This window comes from Nomia melanderi, chromosome 3, assembly GCF_051020985.1.
Source record: "Nomia melanderi isolate GNS246 chromosome 3, iyNomMela1, whole genome shotgun sequence".
Classification (NCBI taxonomy): Eukaryota; Metazoa; Arthropoda; class Insecta; order Hymenoptera; family Halictidae; genus Nomia; species Nomia melanderi.
Genome location: NC_135001.1, coordinates 14,909,439 through 14,927,218, shown reverse-complemented (window position 1 = coordinate 14,927,218; position 17,780 = coordinate 14,909,439). Strand labels below are relative to the sequence as shown.

Genomic DNA, 17,780 nt, shown 5'->3' with positions numbered 1-17,780 from the left:
CTGGCCGACGGAATCCGACTTTTGCACTTTGGAAACGTGGATTCCATAGTCTAGACTCATTTTCGACTAATGGTATTCCTATCATTCCACTAGTCCGCCGGATGTAGCCTCCGTCCCGATGAGACCTCGACCCAGAAGTCCCATCACTGCTAAGTCATATGGCTACCCCTGGTCCTCCTGGCAAATCTGGCCGACGGAATCCGACTTTTGCACTTTGGAAACCTGGATTCCATAGTCTAGACTCATTTTCGACTAATGGTATTCCTATCTTTCCACTAGTCCGCAGGATGTAGCCTCCGGCCCGATGAGACCTCGACCCAGGAGTCCCATCACTGCTAAGTCATACGGCTACCCCTGGTCCTCCTGGCAAATCTGGCCGACGGAATCCGACTTTTGCACTTTGGAAACCTGGATTCCATAGTCTAGACTCATTTTCGACTAATCATATTCCTATCTTTCCACTAGTCCACCGGATGTAGCCTCCGGCGCGATGAGACCTCGACCCAGAAGTCCCATCACTGCTAAGTCATATGGCTACCCCTGGTCCTCCTGGCAATTCTGGCCGACGGAATCCGACTTTTGCACTTTGAGAACCTGGATTCCATAGTCTAGACTCATCTTCGACTAATGGTATTCCTATCTTTCCACTAGTCCGCCGGATGTAGCCTCCGGCGCGATGAGACCTCGACCCAGAAGTCCCATCACTGCTAAGTCATATGGCTACCCCTGGCCTTCCTGGCAAGTCTGGCCGACGGAATCCGACTTTTGCACTTTGGAAACGTGGATTCCATAGTCTAGACTCATTTTCGACTAATGGTATTCCTATCATTCCACTAGTCCGCCGGATGTAGCCTCCGTCCCGATGAGACCTCGACCCAGAAGTCCCATCACTGCTAAGTCATATGGCTACCCCTGGTCCTCCTGGCAAATCTGGCCGACGGAATCCGACTTTTGCACTTTGGAAACCTGGATTCCATAGTCTAGACTCATTTTCGACTAATGGTATTCCTATCTTTCCACTAGTCCGCAGGATGTAGCCTCCGGCCCGATGAGACCTCGACCCAGGAGTCCCATCACTGCTAAGTCATACGGCTACCCCTGGTCCTCCTGGCAAATCTGGCCGACGGAATCCGACTTTTGCACTTTGGAAACCTGGATTCCATAGTCTAGACTCATTTTCGACTAATCATATTCCTATCTTTCCACTAGTCCGCCGGATGTAGCCTCCGGCGCGATGAGACCTCGACCCAGAAGTCCCATCACTGCTAAGTCATATGGCTACCCCTGGTCCTCCTGGCAATTCTGGCCGACGGAATCCGACTTTTGCACTTTGAGAACCTGGATTCCATAGTCTAGACTCATCTTCGACTAATGGTATTCCTATCTTTCCACTAGTCCGCCGGATGTAGCCTCCGGCGCGATGAGACCTCGACCCAGAAGTCCCATCACTGCTAAGTCATATGTCTACCACTCGTCCGCCCGAATCCAGGTTTCGTTCCCCCGGGAGTATTATTTTTAAATGTAGCGGCGAAAATCCTGCTTAATGAAATCGAAGTGCAGACCAGTTTTCTAGGTCGTACAGCCTGGACCATCGATTAAGTGAAATTGGATTATTTGGTTTGTGGACTGGTTCTGTTCAGTCGGAAAATTGACTTGGTTTCCTTGTTTTGAAAATAGGACTCGCACGAAGTCGCATGAGAGTGAGAGAAAGGGAGTGAGATAGCGAGAGAGAGAGAGAAAGTGAGAGAAAGAGTTGTCGAGCGCGAGAAAGAGTGAGTGAGCGCGAGAGTGTGCGAGGGGAATCGCACGTTAGCCAAGCCAGCCTTTGGTTCAAAAGTATTAAATAGCAAGGGGAGCGGTCCACTCGCGGTGCTTCACCCGATAGTAATGAAGGCTCGATTTCGGCACGTCCTTGTTATTGGCCGAGTTGCAAGTTGAGGTAGAGCGTCCGGCCGAATCACCTTGCTTCTCTTCACTTTTGAACGAAACGTCAGCTTGGTTAACGTGGGTCCCCCAGTGAATATAAAGGTGGTTGATGGAGGAGACGGTTTGAGAGTCAATGGGAGAACGAGTACAGTGTGTTAGCGAGCGTGGTTTCCAGAACTCTGGTCATAAATCTTGTTATTCGTTAATCTGTGAGTTTTTATTGTCAGTTTCCACCCATTTGCCCCAGCATTACGTGAGATTTCCATAAATAATTCCTACAATTATATATTGCAACATTATCTTACTGTTGCCGATTACATTAACAATCTTATTGTTAATACTGCCACTTTTAAATAAACACAAGTAAATAAATACGTGTTCAAAACAGTAAATAAATGCACAAGCTTTCGCAGTTAAAAGTGAAGTTACCTTATTGTCACCGGTGGAATAATCTGTACTTAAATTCGTATCGGTGGAGGTTTAACGAAAATCGATCGGCCGTAATCGTTCGTATTAGTTGTTGATGTCTGCAAACGCGTATTTACTTACCCTGCTCCTGCGCCCAATTGATAAGGGATGGTACACGGGCATCAAAACTGGAATAACAGTTCTCGAAGCGTGCAGACGAGTCCAGGCCAACAGTCTCGTAATTGGCTTTAACTCCACAGAGTAGCGCCGTAGCACATGCCGAAGACTCTCCAACTTGGGCGTCCATGTTGTAAGTCTGCAAATGAACGAAAGAGGAAGAGGAACTTTAATTAGTTTGCGACATCGGCTATCCACCGCAGAAACGTTACACGAACACGCGAGCGATGCGAGTGACAGCAAGCATACGCCTGCTTTTGATCGGATTGAAATAACATTGTTATAAATATATCTACATAAACCTTTGAGTAAATGAAAATAGAGTAATATTTGAACAGAATCCACATGTTCTAATTTCTAGACATTTTACTATACTTTAACCTCTCTATACATCCTCCGTTTTATGTTTGTCGGCAGAATAACGCGAGGTTCGCATACGCACAGGTAAATCTAATTTACCACAACATCATTGGTGTATTAAATTAGTGCTTTAATACTCGCTGACGGTGTAGATTAATTAGATAACATGCGCATTAAGAGACACAGCAAATGATCAGAATAATAGTTAACGGCGAATTATGATCGGTTCTTTTTCGTACATTTGCGCGTTATGGTCGGAGATCGCGAGAACGGAATAGGCAGACCGGAAGCTCGGTGATCATAAATCTCGCTGGCATTATCCGCAGGTAGGGCGCCCGCGTAAAATACTGCTGACTTCCGGCGGTTTTCTTATTATTCGAAAACGATACGGGCCACTCGGTCACGGGCTGATCCGAATAATAATACGCCACCATTTTGATTCGGCGAGTCGGAAAATGCCGCGTTTCTAGAAGCTGCAGGCGCGGAAAGAAACTGCGTACAGGCTAATACCTTTATTAAGTAGTACAGGATTAACACGTTGCTGACAGGAGTATAAACTAGAACCTTCTGGAAAGGTGCATTGATATTTGCAGTAACGTAAAAACAGTGATGCTCGTTTAAATTCCACAGAAAGCTGCTCGGCTTAATTTCACTGCACCATCCCTACTCTTCTCCTACTACACATCGTCTCGAGCTCAGTGTAACGTGATCCCAGTAGACAGGGACAGAACATGAATACAATGAGAGGAAGAAAGACAGACACAGATCAAAGAGACGATGCACGCGTCAAGTATAAATATATAACGAAGAAAATTGTAATAATTTTAACTTTACCTTCTCAGTTGGAGTACGAATGGAATGTTGAGACTCTTTTCATTACAATGGGTCCAAACACGACGTGAATCGATCTAGTTTTATCGATTCGGGTCAAATGAACCGTTAATTTCGTTTAATTACATTTAGTCGGTAAAACTAGTCCGATTTCTATCGTGTTTGGACTCATTTTAATCACAACCATCTCAGAAATTCACTGGCACTACATTTGAGAAGGTAAGGTTAAAATTACTGCAATTGAAATTTCCTTCGTTGCATGTTTATATTTGACGCCTGCGGTATCGCTTTGAATTCCGGTGTCTCGACTCTCGATGCTGAGCGGAATCCCGTTTCCGTTGACTATATCGATTCTCTGCCTTTGTCAGGCTGTACTCGAGTCAATTGCTGGAAAGAAATAACTTTCCTCTGTCTTTTTTTCTCTCGGTTAAATTCCACTGTTGGGGCAGAAATTGTAGAATTTAAGCGAATATTATTGTAAGTTGAGTTACAAGTACGAACACACTTGACTTTCTTTGAAAGAGACTTTGAAAGAGCTATTTCCTGTAGTAAATTTAAATGCAATATTTATATTTCTACTTTTGATAATAATACAAAGGAAATATTTAGTATTCAGTGTTGAACGTATTTATCTAACAGCTCAATACTATTTTATAGATCCCAGGGTGTATAAAAAGTATGTGTCAAAAGCACTATAGCATCATTGTACACCTTCGGATCGGTGAAAATTTAATAAAAAAATGTCCGTGCAAAATTGACCTAGACCTTAAATTTGACGGTCAAAACTTTTTTTTATTTCAATGTATTTAATGAATTCTCGAGATCGCTGTATGCATAGTGTGCTCATATTCTCAGGTCAAGTGTACTTATTTTCCTGTATTTCATTCTTCTCCTGTTTCACTTTTTCTCCTTTACCATTTAACTCATTCGCATCGCGGAGAGGAATATTCCGCGCACCGTATTGGGATTATAATTATCGAATGTGGAATTATCCGTGGGCTGCAACTGTAAACATCTCATTAGCGGGGTATTGTGGTTGTAAGGGGGATGTCATAAAATTTCGCTACTGGGATTTCCACAGAAACACTCGTTTGCGTCATGAAAATGTATGCTTGTGTCTAAATAAACATAAAAATTACAATTATACTGTGGGGTGTGATTAAATTGGAGGCAATATATGTAGTAATACTTTAATTTTCCTCGTAACAACGAGCGCAGAAACATCCTCCTGAACGCTCTCGCTAAACACGGAAGACTGCTCGCGTAGCTAAACATTCACACATTTATATTATTCATCCCTAATCGTTGTTTCTTTCTTTCTTTTCACCAGCATACTTTTCCACTTTTACCCTGATCCTAGCAATCATAGATAACATTCAAGCAGTCACATAAATACACGCTTCGTTATCGTTGCCGTCACACGATCCATTCGCTTAGTCAAAACACTCTGCTTCGCATTCTTTCAACCACTCGAGATCCTCTAAACTCAGTTACTCGATTTCCCAAACATACCGGCGTACCTTAGTCGCAGGGCGACACCGATCACGCACACAGCAATCGAGCATTTACAGCTTTCAGACAAAGGCAGTCGATTTTCAAAAAATATCGAGCGCCATCTTGTCGCATGTTGACCGCACGCACGCTTCATAAAGTTCACTCGTGTCACGGAACCTGTGCTAATAGATATAGTCTTAAAAGGCAGTATATTTGCGACAAATGTATCAATAATTGATTTTATTAGCAGCAAATTGTACAATTTTAGATCAAACAAAAAATTTGTACAAAAAATTGAATTTATTTTTAGATCCCCGAATGATTAGCGAAAAACTATTAGTTAAAATTTAAAATGGACATTTATTAAATAAATTTGTTATTAATACACATTTAGGTACATTAGGTAACAAACATTTTAAAAAATTCAAAGACCTTCATTTTATAAGCCAAAAACTGAAAAATGAGAAATATCCGATTCGCTCGGGAATATATAGATTGTCCTAGTAACAATATTGGAGCAATCGCATCTGAAAAATGTTATAACGAGAATCGACGTCATCACAGTATCGCATAATAACGTCACATCGTCACAATACGTACTTGGACGTCCCAAAAGTGAACCGACTTTTCAATATCGTTTTGAAACTCTTTCCAACATCGAATATTCTTATATAAAAGGGAAACAACTTTTTTTCTACAAACTTTTATACTGATCAATTACAAACTCTGTTCAATTTATGTATCACTTTCTAAAATAACAATGGGCACTATTATAATGAATATTCTAAATATAATTTTTATATTAATGTTAATATGCTAATATTTAATATATTATTTTAAATTGACCGGATTTTGAAGGAGAATGCAAAAGTGATTAAAACATAATAACGATAGCATGAAGAAACGATGAAAGGAACATTTCCGATTTTCGTGAAGAAAATGCTATATAATTAAAATTTTATAAATATTGGCTTAGTCTTAAATTAAACGATAAAGAAACATTTACTAATTATATTTGGAAACCCTGTAATAAATCAAAAGTCTAGTTTTTGAAATGTTAGATTAATTAATTACATAAAAGGTGTTCTATAAAAAGCGCATTTAAAGTTTGCTTAAGAAGAGAAACGTAATATAATATACACAATCTGTCAGCTACTTCTGGACTATATACTTCACCCTTTTTTTCTCATGGGAAGCGTTTAAAGACGTATTAGCGTTTCTTTGAGCAATGTTTGTTTCCTTTGTTACGTGTTCGTAACTTTTCGCTCAACTCCCATAATTCTTTTGGCATTGTGTTTCACAGCAGAACTTGAAACAATTGGTCCAATTACTGTTCCATTGTTTCGAAAATCTGGAGCAATGGTCTTTATTCAAAATTGCTATTATTAAATAATTAGCAATGAGTTCTAATGAGTTTTAACAGGTCAATACCATAGTAACTTTATATTGAAATTCATGTAACACAAAATACTAGAAATTAATTTCTGTTCATCTTACAGTAAAAGATCCTTGAAATGAATTTAAAGAGTATATCAATATAAGGAAGTCAAAAGTGCCTTTAGACCGATGTTTCTAAAAAAAAACTTTCCTTCGGTAGCTTATCCACAGAAAACATTGTACACCAATTTTCAGCTCTCTATCTCGACCAGAAGGGTAGTTATAGGATAAATAGGGTATATAGCTGAAAGTTAGTATACAATGTTTTCCACATGTAAGCCAGCGCAGGAATGTTTTTCGAGAAAAATCGGTCCAAGGATACTTTTGATCCTCTTATCCTGCTATACCCTTTGCACAAATACGGTCAGCCTAATAATATATTTTGTTACAACATCGACAAGTGCGATAAGGTTTTTACAAGGTGACAGATGATTCAGATTCAGTTGACGAAAGAGTAGATTAAAGTATTTAAGCATGAAACAGATACAAAAATCAAGCAAACTAAATTGACCATTAAATAGAAAATAAATCTACTGCATCAATACAGTTCAATGTTACTACTTTACCAATGATGACAACTTCCAAATGCTGTCTAAATTAAACAGTAACCTTGCATTCAATGCCAGTTCGAATGAACCAATATACCGACAACAAAATCGAACGTATCATCAGTATTAGTCTTCGACATCTTATCAGCCCTGTGATAAGATAGTGTAATATAAAGTCGTACACATTTCCTGCGTAGGTAGTCAGTGTGCGCAGATTGTGAAAACAATGGATGTACAATCGAAGCAGTTTAAGACACAATCAAAAGTGAGCGAAGATCGGTCGACGGACAGTGAGAAACAAAGCGAAACTAACGAGAATGAGTTGAGGATGAAGGAAACGGAACAGAAGCAGCAGGAACGGCAGAAGGCCGAAGAACAGACCGGCGATTCCTCACCGCTTCAGCAGGGCTTGAGTGAAACGGATAGCGTCGCATGCAAAAAACCAAAGTGAGTAATGCTTCTCCATTCCACTTTAACACCAGAACTATGCAGCAGTTAACCTTTTAGCTACTACACGCTGCTATAGTGGCTTTCGTGTATATCATTTTTTTTAACGGTACGCCACTATAATGGCACAATTCTTTCTCTGTCATGCATATCGGTGCACATTTTAGTCTAATCTAACGTGATTGCACAGTGGAAAATTCTATCAGTCACAAATCGGATTGTTACATTTATAATATGCAGGCCATTATAGTTTTAACGTGATTTCATTGGACTGGAACATACATATGTTCGAATATATTAAGTATTTTTATAGTATTAATTTCATAAAGCAATGAAACAACAGTGCTGGATTTGAATTAACCAGAAACGTTTTCTTGTTCGACACAGTTATGTATATTTTCTTCGCGAAATGATTAATTTTTTAGAATGATTTCTCATTAAAAATACCGTTACCACCTCAGTAATTGTAAAACGGAAAACCTGATGTAGTACAATAGCATTTGAACCGGTAGTTTTCCGGCTTCAAAATCGATCGTCGCGGCCGAACGTATTCCGTCGACACGCGATAAGATTCAATTGACTACGAACCGAGGTAGCCAATTTTCAATGGGTCTCCATTGCTTTACGACGAGTAATGGCTTGGAAATTACACACGAAAATTGCGCAGAGGAAACTAAATACACAGCGCTGTTTATATTCTTTCAAGAGACACTTTACCAGCGTGTTTTACGATGAAATGTAAATGTTATGAATGAATGCCAGGAGCCGAATGAAACTGTCAAAATGATTAATTATATAACTATATATATTAATATATTAATTATATAAAATATAACAAAATATTGACAATTTCATTCGATTCTTAATACATATATAGACTTGGCAGAATGTTTATTACGCTGTCGGGAAAGTAATGATTCTACATGAGAAAATCAGTTAAAAACAAATAATATTTCAATTTTGTTATAAAGGGGCTCCATTTCGCCTGTATATTTGGTTACACATTAATAAAGATCACATGTACTTAACAAATACTGAATTTCGGTTATCTCGAAAAAGTGGTTATAAATGCAACAATTTTGTTGTATGCTTTCGACGTATTTTTTTTATATAGAATCATACATATTTTCCGGATAACAAGATTATATACTAGATTGTTTGTAAATAAACTGCGATCTTTAATAATTCAATACTTATAGCGATATACATATTTCACTCATTATTTTATTAATATCATAGTGTATGTGTAAGGATTGGAAATAAGACACAGGAATATAGAAAAACTAATGAATAACTATGTTTATTAATACTAGAACAGATAATGTTAATTATAAAGAATTAAGGTAATAACGACATACAACTCTACAACTTACTGCCATGAAATCCAACGCACGACTCTCTCTGAGCACGTACACTCTTTCCGACATTCACACTTAAAAATGATTCTTTCCCCTACAATCATTCTTCTCATTCGCACTTTCAATAAATTCTGAAACACACCCCCTCGAAGCCTAACTGCCCCATTGTGCAGGCCAGTTTCCCTCGACCGTTAAGCCGCTTCTTTTATTGCCCTTCGCTCACACTCACCCTCGCATTTACGCTTCTTAACACTAGAACCAGATGGGTCAAAATTACCCATTCGTCATTTATCTTTTCGCAGTAATTGAAAGCATATAAATGTTTCTTCGAGAAATGATTAAAATAGTTGATTTATTAATATACAGATTAAAATATAACTGATATCGTAATCCACGCACTTCTATGGTTTCTATAAAAACCGGACCGTTCAAATTATGTGGAAACAATTGCAAGAAGACTATTGTCATATCTAAATATTTAGTTACGTAGGTAACTACTACTAAATACTAAATAGTAATACTACTAAAATAATTATTACAGTTTTTAGTGAGATAAAACGAGATAATAACGAGGTGAAATCAATATGGTAAAAATGATTATTATTGTTATATTCTAATTTTAGATGAAGAATAACAGAAGTCAAAGAATGAAGAAATGACTCGGATCTTTTTAATCTTTTTAATCTTTTTAATCTTTTTAATCTTTTTAATCTTAAACTTATTAAGCAAAACGGTGTCAACATTAGATTTATATCGTCACGCAGCAGCTCTTAGCATTATTTCAGAATGAAAAAGGGAGCACAGTGTTTTTATATTAATTTTTAGTTCTATAGTACTAATTTTTGTTTACATTTTCCAAAAGTTCGATACGAACATAGTCAAATATTATAACAATTAAAATTTATTTTACATTTTTTCTACGAATTTAACATAGATTCAACGTGTGAACTTTTTTTTACAAATTTATCATATTTATCAGTTCTTTATAATACTTTATTACACGTGAGCTATACAATGGTGACGTGACAATATTGGAATATTTATAAACTAACTATTTCATTAGTTAATATTTGAATTGTATGTAACTTTTTATGCATATTAATTGTGTGTTTCATTTTCAAACTGAAAGAGTTAACTATTGACTTAACTTTTATTGTTACTGAAGTGCTACTTTTATGTTAGCTTGCTGTAACAAAACATTTTAACCGAATGTTCATTTTATACTGCTATATTTTACAAACGCTTACATATGTATCACAACTCTCTCACATAGCTTACACAATGTACGTATTCTCTACGAGCCAACACTATTGATTAATTTTATTTTAATTTTGTATTCTAATTATGTTAATTAATTTGATCTTGTGCAGAGCTCTTAACTACGAATTGTCTAAGTTAATTTACCATAGATAGCCAACGTGACAACTATCTATGTTTCGATGTAAGGAAGCAATTCTGGATTCACGTTATGTTTAATATGCTGCTCTCACTTTTTTTCTATAGAACACGCAGGAGAGGTTTTTTCGAGAGTCTTAGGAGATCGTTCCGTGGAAAGAAGGAGCAGCGCGATGCATCAGACGCGCGATTATGTCCTAAAACGTATGTAAATACTATCCACGCGTTTTATTATTAGGGTGAGTCATAACTCCGTGTGTTATTTCATGTTCCAGAGTACTTACTTTCATATTAACCCCTTGCCCTACAATATCGTGTTAGACTCGCGGTGAAAATTTCGAATAGAATTTAATAAACATAAATATTATTCAATTTCTTTGAATGCAAATTACATATTATTCCTCTGTTATCAGTGATTATGCCTTTGAGCATACGTTGACATAAAATAACACTGGAATTTTCTCTTATGTACAATAAATTATTAATAACGAAGTAGTTAGATCGATCACAGTTCAGAAAAAAATCATACGGCAACGGGTTAACTTTTAGTCTTCTGACTGTTAAGTACTATTTGTTTTTCATTTTATACAAGAACATGTTAGAATTCGTTATTCCTAATCGAAAGGAAATGAGAAAAGTAATAAAAAGGAATATTCATGGAAAATCTAAACGTTTTTGATATCATGTATTATAATAAGAGTTAGGCAATATTTATATAATGCTATTAATATTTCTTATGTAATATTTGTATTTATGACACGGACAGTCAGGAGGTTAAAGTGGGTAATATTATTCTATGACACCTTAAGGCTTGAGGCTTCAAAGATTCGAGATTTATAGAACTCTGAACCTTCAAGATTCAGCCCTTAAGGTTGAGTCCAGAAGCTTCCACGACTCAGCCTTTAAGGGCTGAATCTTGTAGTTTCTATATCACGGGATTTACAAAACCTTAAGCTTCCAAGGCGCAGAATCAGTTTTTAAGGTTGAGGCTTGAAGTTTCTAGGTCTCGAGCTTTTTATAACATTATACTCTAATATCAGGTTCAGACGACAGTGACTTCTCTGCAGCGAATCCTCGCCGCGTTAAGCAGGGAACAGAAATTCAACGTGATCCAATGCAGTCATATTACGACGCGTGTGAAAATGTACAAAGTGCTGCATCGTGAGAGCATGAGATATGCATATTTACGCTCGAGGCGGGGAATAGATGGGGCGAAAGGGGGGAAATTAACATTTCCACGGTGGAATTAATTTTACGCGGAAGTTCGTGGATATATATAGTATCATGGATAACACAATAATGTCGAGTTTTTATTCTCAATTCATTTGTCACTACTTAATCTTAATATTAAATGGCATGTGTTAAGTAACGTAAAATTTTCATGTTATTCTCGAAGAGAAAATTATACAAATTTTATCTATTTTACATTACGTTGTAGTTAAGTACTTGAACATTATACAAAAGCTCAGAAGTTTTGTTGAAAGATAAGGATCTTTGGAATTGGGTATTTAGTACTAAATGTTTATCTACCCGTCCAATCATTGATTGACAAGGAAGATCAGTAACGTGTATCTAATGAAACACGATATACCAATATTATTCAATTTATGCTTTGAATCATTAATATTGTATTTTATTTGCAAAAGACTGGTTTTCTATGCATTTCATTTCAACATATTGACACAAATAAGTCAATAAGGGAAACATTGAACTCAGTTTTTACTCGTTCGGTTATTCTCTTCTCATAATATCGTTTTGTTTTTAAAACAATTGATGAATTTGATTTGAATATCAACATAATCCTGCCTGTACTATGGCAATCAAGGCAAGATTCAGGCACTAGTTGAAATGTTGTGTGTAATACAGTGCAAGCTGTTTCGATAGCATTGCACACTGCTTAACGCTATGATTGCAGTACATACACCTCTACAGTATTTGTAGTCTTCGAATACAGTATTCGAAGATAACATTCCTTCGAGTACAGGAAAGATGTACTTACAATAATAAACGGTTTGCAAAGAAAGGTCTTTACTTTTATATGTTCAAGTTAATATTTCAGAATTTTTGTACATTTCTAGTATAAAAGTATTTACTACAGAAAAAAATTAACGAGATGCAAATTTCAATGTGGTCCGGTTTATTTACAATCATTTTAATTATTCATGAGGGAACTGAAGCCTTATGTCATACAATTGTGTTGCCATCTCTATAAAAATTTGTCGTCGTATATACTTCTTCGGTAACATAATAAATAAAACAACATAATCTAATTATTATTTGAGGACAATTACTCGAAAGAGAATGATTAACACGTTTGTTAAAATAAGACTTAAGTCATTGAATAGCCTCTTGGCAGTTGTCGGTAGATAAAGTACTGACATTCCCACTAGCAAGTAAGCTGCGAGCACAACGAGCAGAGCTTTTTTCGTATTTCATTCTCACGAAATAGACGCCCAGCGCGGGATAATTTTCACCCGCATATTTGTTCCAGTCCCTGAATATCGATGCTTGCCGGGCATATCACTGGTCGATACACGACCAAAAAAAAAAAGTAGACGATGCTGAAATACCAGAGTAAAAATGCGCGGTTTGAGGTTCGGTGTTAGTTTGCTATGCAGGCAGCTTTTTATGTCACTCGTAAAATGTTGAGTCTCGAAAGGATACCCCGCTGGAACTGTGCCACCTTTCAACATGCAAGAAATAATGTCCGCTACGAAAGTTTAAGGCCGGACAGGGGTTGCGCGAGTTCTCGGAAACTTTTCGACATTTACGCGATTGCTGATGTAATAAGGGGTCACGGAAGTCAGCCGCAAACAGTATAATTATTTAAATCGTTTAACGTTGCTTCAAGTTTTGCGAATATTTGATACGTGCGATACATAACACTATTCGCATTTGTGGGTTGTTTCAGTTTATGGTAAACTTCAACAGTTTATTGTATGGTATTATATAGTGGAAACAGGAAGAAATATGTGACAACCATTTATCGTAAAAATATCTTGATGAATCTGAAGTAACAATTATAGGCAATGCAGCTAATTAAGGGAAAGAAAAATTTTATTAATTTGATTTTATTCTTCTTACCACCTTTTTTATCGAATATTTACCATTTGCTCGTGCTAAGTATTACGATTTTGGAATCACCTTTTGTTCCGAAATGTCCGGGATGTTGAGGATTGATAGAATTACAACGATTTGACTCATTTGTGTATCTTGATTTGGTTAAACTATAGTGCTTTTAAGCCCTATAATACATTCGAAAGCTCTTGGAGCTTTGAAACTACCAGCGTCTTCTAAGATCCCTGCGATACACCGAGGTTAATACGAGTCTGTATGCTGTGGTTTAATTCAATTTGAGTCTCGAGGGTTTGCCAATAAGACTGTCGCTCAACAGGTTAGGTGAATGTCTCTCGTGCAGAATGCCATTTTTATCCGGTAAAATACACCTTGGGTATAATATACACCAGTTAATTTATCCATTTTCTTTAAGCAGGAAAAGGAATTGTAATTTTAACTTTAAAGTACGGTGTGTACAATGTAAACTGCAATTTAGTAGTTTAAAATCTCTATATACAGAGAATTTTCTTGAATTGTTTATTGCACTACTCAAATTTTAAACGTTTTCGTTTTATTTTTAACCCATTTAGCCAACTCAGTGTTGGACTTTTGAATGTTATGTGGTAGAACTTAAATGAATTTGAAAAGGTGAACCATGGAAGATGAAAGACAGATTATCCTTAGTATTATAGCTAACAATATTTGTGAAAAATGTTTTTTTCATAAATTATTCGATACTACTTTTTAAATCTTTATTTAAATATGGTTCGACTCACGCATTACAAGTCCAGCACGTTATTTTAGCTGAATGAGTTAAATTATTCTGAATCCTCATATCGATACTGAATGGTTCCTCAGTCCCATATATATACATGTTTCCATAAATATAGAATGTTCCTTGCAACTAGGTTGTCCTCGATATCAATTGCCACAAATCCGAATTCGTCGCTGTATCGAGGTGTAAGTCCATGATCGTCTGCGTTCAGTCCCACGAGTGCGCTGTCGTCTGTTGCGATTTCCACGGTTGTAATGCTGTTATATCGCGTCTCAGAGGTATACAGGGTGTACAGTTTATCGCAATCTGTCGCAACGGTTTCTCCGGCACTTTTGTTTATTGTACATACAATTTTCTGAACGAAAGTTAATTAGTTTTTACTAGGTTCTTTAACTAGCGATCACAAAATTTTCAAAATATGATTTTCTTCAAGAAAACTTTAAGATTACCTCGACCTTTTTAAGCTTCACGGCATATTTCGGATCGCATAGCTTTGCAATCGTTATTAAAACGAATTCAAAGGCTTATTATAACATGACCTTGCGATGACGTTCATTTCCAAAATTTCGTCTAAATTAGATCTAGCTTAGTATAATTTGATCGAAATGAAATATTCCTTTAATTTGATATGTGCCTTGATTAACTATAGTAAGTCGTAAAATGCGTTTTAATAACGGTTACAGAAGTGTGTGATCCAAAACATGTCGTGCCGTTTCAAAAAGTTTAGATTATCTTACAGTTTTTTTGAAAAATCAATTGTTGAACAATTTTTTTCATTGCAAGTTATAATCCATTGAAAATTGATTAACTTTTGTTCCGAACATTTTTCTTGTACAATGGGCGGTACAAAGTGCCAGGATAATCTTTACGATCGATAAATTGTACACCCTGTATAGCCTCAGGTCGAGTTGCGTTCGAGTGTGCTAAGGTTTTTCTTGTCGAAACCTTGTCTATCTTAGAATACTCGCTATCCCGAATCCCAGGTGTTCGAAGACATCCGCGATTATCCCGTGAACGAAGTACGAAATTAATCCTATTATCGCATTTCACTTCGATATATCCGTTCTGAATTTCCCAAGTGGAATTATACCAATATCGCTCGAACATGGGCATTTATAATAGTTATATAAATAAAAATTTGTTTAAATAATTGTTTACATAAACATATTCTTTATTTTGGGAACGTTCGGTTATCCTCATTATTCGTCGAAAGTTATGTAAATAAATTATATACACGTAATTAAACATCCTCAACTGATTGAGCTTTACAATCGATAGTACTCAATTTACGCAGTAGTAAAGAAAGTTTTCTATAATTATTTCGAAAATTAAAAGAAATCGCCGGTTTTTTCACAGGGAAAACTTGCTCAAAATGACGACGTGGACTACATATTTCAGAATCATACAAATCGGAGCTACCTATTTCGTTTTATATACGAACTTATCAATTATCTTTACATACGCATGACTTCTAAATCGATGAATTCCTAAACCTGAAGTATAAAATTTACTCGTTATTTATCAAATACTATCGATATGTAAAAACGATTTTTAGAAAACGGTGTCGCGATGTAAAGTTCAGTCTTCCAGATTTCAATTATTTATCAAAATCCACAGATTTCAATTATTTAAATGTTAAATATTTAAAATTAAAATCATTTGAACAGTGTAAATGTTCAATATTGTATCCTGTATATCTCTGCATTCATAATATACAGGAACTACAATGATTATATGTCGGAATGATAGGTTTGCCTCCTAATTCCTAGATACGCGATCTTCATACATGTACATACATAAACAACCGATAATGGAAGGCCAACAGAACTGTATTTCAGGAGCCGTTTCACGTTCAAATCGGTATTTACGAAGTTGCGAAATCGACGGTAATTACGTGGAGCCGCTCATTGTCAGCGCAACCGCGTACAATCGGCGAATGCGAGAACGGAACGCGGCAATTATCGCGGCTATCAACGTAAACACCGGCCGCCGGCACGGTTAAGGAAGAAGCCCCCTTCTCTTTCAATCTTCCATCCTCCGGCTTAATTAGTCAATAAGTCGAAAATACACTTCTGCACCCTGGAGTGGCCCGCTTTTCGCGGGAGAGCCAATCACGGAATCACTATCCGAGGCTCGGTCGTCGAGTGTCTGGCCATTTTACTTCCCCTTCGCTGTGGTAATCTCGCGCGCGCTTCTCCAATTCCTCGGGAACTTCGATCGCCGCACGTACACACGTCTACGGAGCCGACTACGCGGTGCCACGATAAAGCGGGCGGGCCGTTACGGGAAGTTCTTTAGCCCGGGATTGCGATGTAACTTAAAATTAAATTGACCGTCCGATGATTCGGTGGACGGTGTTCAACACGTCTCCCCGCGTGAGAACCCGACCAAAGTCCGCCATCTCTTCCAATCTTTTCCCAACAGCGCTACCCTTACGCCATGGACGTGAGTGGAAACTATGAAACAGCCTAATGCAGTTTTTGAAGGCTCTCTTTCTGGTTTACGTGGTATCGCGTTTGTTGACAGGAAACTGTGACCTGTACGAAGCCGGTGAGAAGACGTAACTGGCTGGCGTTGATTCAGCACCAGTCTCCTGTAATTTCGATGAGAGGATGATATTACCAATACAGCCGTGAAGATTGGAGAAAATAGTTTTCTCAATGTTTAGTGGCACATCGTTTTCTGAAGGATTAACACATTAAATGCTAAAGGATTTCAAGGAGAAAAATACACAAAATTAAAAAAAATATATCAAGTTATTTAATTGAATCGTGTTATCATTATTGCACGTTCATCTTAATGAATGTTAGTGTTTTATGTTACATTATTTATAATGTAGGACAATTTTCAAATAATCGTTGATTAGTTGAGCAGATTACAGTAATATGATTTAATTGGGAGTCACTGGTGATCTCCATGGCATTCAACGCTGTTAATGGGTCTTGTGATCGACTGTCGCCTTGTCTGTGACATCGGGCTTAAATTTGTAGATTTGAATGTTGCAGGCAAAGAGATTAATTATTTAACACCTTATTGACCGGTAATCACGCCCGAAAATTATTCCCTTAAACTTCAGTTTGCATACTTTATTTACATATAATATGTTAAAATGATTAAAACACTTTTATGAAAACATATATTGCCTTCAGATAAAAATGAATAAAGTGGTAATATAATTTAATTCGTGGACGACTCGGATCGTGGAAACACAAGTATACTCGTGACCGGTCAGCAAAGTGTTAAATAGTCGAAGTGTTCATATGAATATGAAAATATCATAGATAAGAACTGACCCGCATTTCTTTTGCTAGCATTTTCTCCAGAGATGCACAGTGAGTACATAGCTTTCTTCGTTACTATATGGTGTTTAATAGTTCGATGTGTAATTTAACTTTTTATGAAAAGGTTCTGAATACCTTAAAAAATTCTCTTTCTCTGAGCTTGTTGATTTCATATGATTTGTTTTTTCAGTTTCCTCATTTCAGTTTGTTCTCTTGCTAGAAACACTAAATATTCTTCTGTTTGCTTGATACTTAAGTGAATAAGATGTATTCATTCGACGAAATA

The 17,780-nt window shown here is 36.9% G+C and overlaps 2 protein-coding genes across 3 annotated transcripts in view; one reads left to right on the top strand and one right to left on the bottom strand.

The window, feature by feature from the left end:
- The window catches only part of LOC116431716 (alkaline phosphatase), a 424,481-nt gene that overhangs the window by 115,186 nt on the left and 291,515 nt on the right, over nt 1-17,780 (bottom strand). Inside the window, exon 3 of the mRNA XM_031987530.2 lies at nt 2,476-2,650. Coding sequence (XP_031843390.2) covers nt 2,476-2,650 — 175 coding nt within the window. The remainder of the gene's footprint in view (nt 1-2,475; nt 2,651-17,780) is intronic.
- LOC116431717 (caspase-1-like) overlaps nt 7,371-17,780 on the top strand; it is a 71,513-nt gene continuing 61,103 nt past the window's right edge. The window contains exons 1-2 of one of the 2 annotated variants that reach the window (XM_031987531.2): nt 7,371-7,628; nt 10,490-10,585. In XM_031987531.2, the coding sequence (XP_031843391.1) occupies nt 7,408-7,628; nt 10,490-10,585 (317 nt within the window). In that variant the 5' untranslated portion in view covers nt 7,371-7,407. The remainder of the gene's footprint in view (nt 7,629-10,489; nt 10,586-17,780) is intronic. The other variant, XM_031987532.2, reaches the window with a different exon arrangement.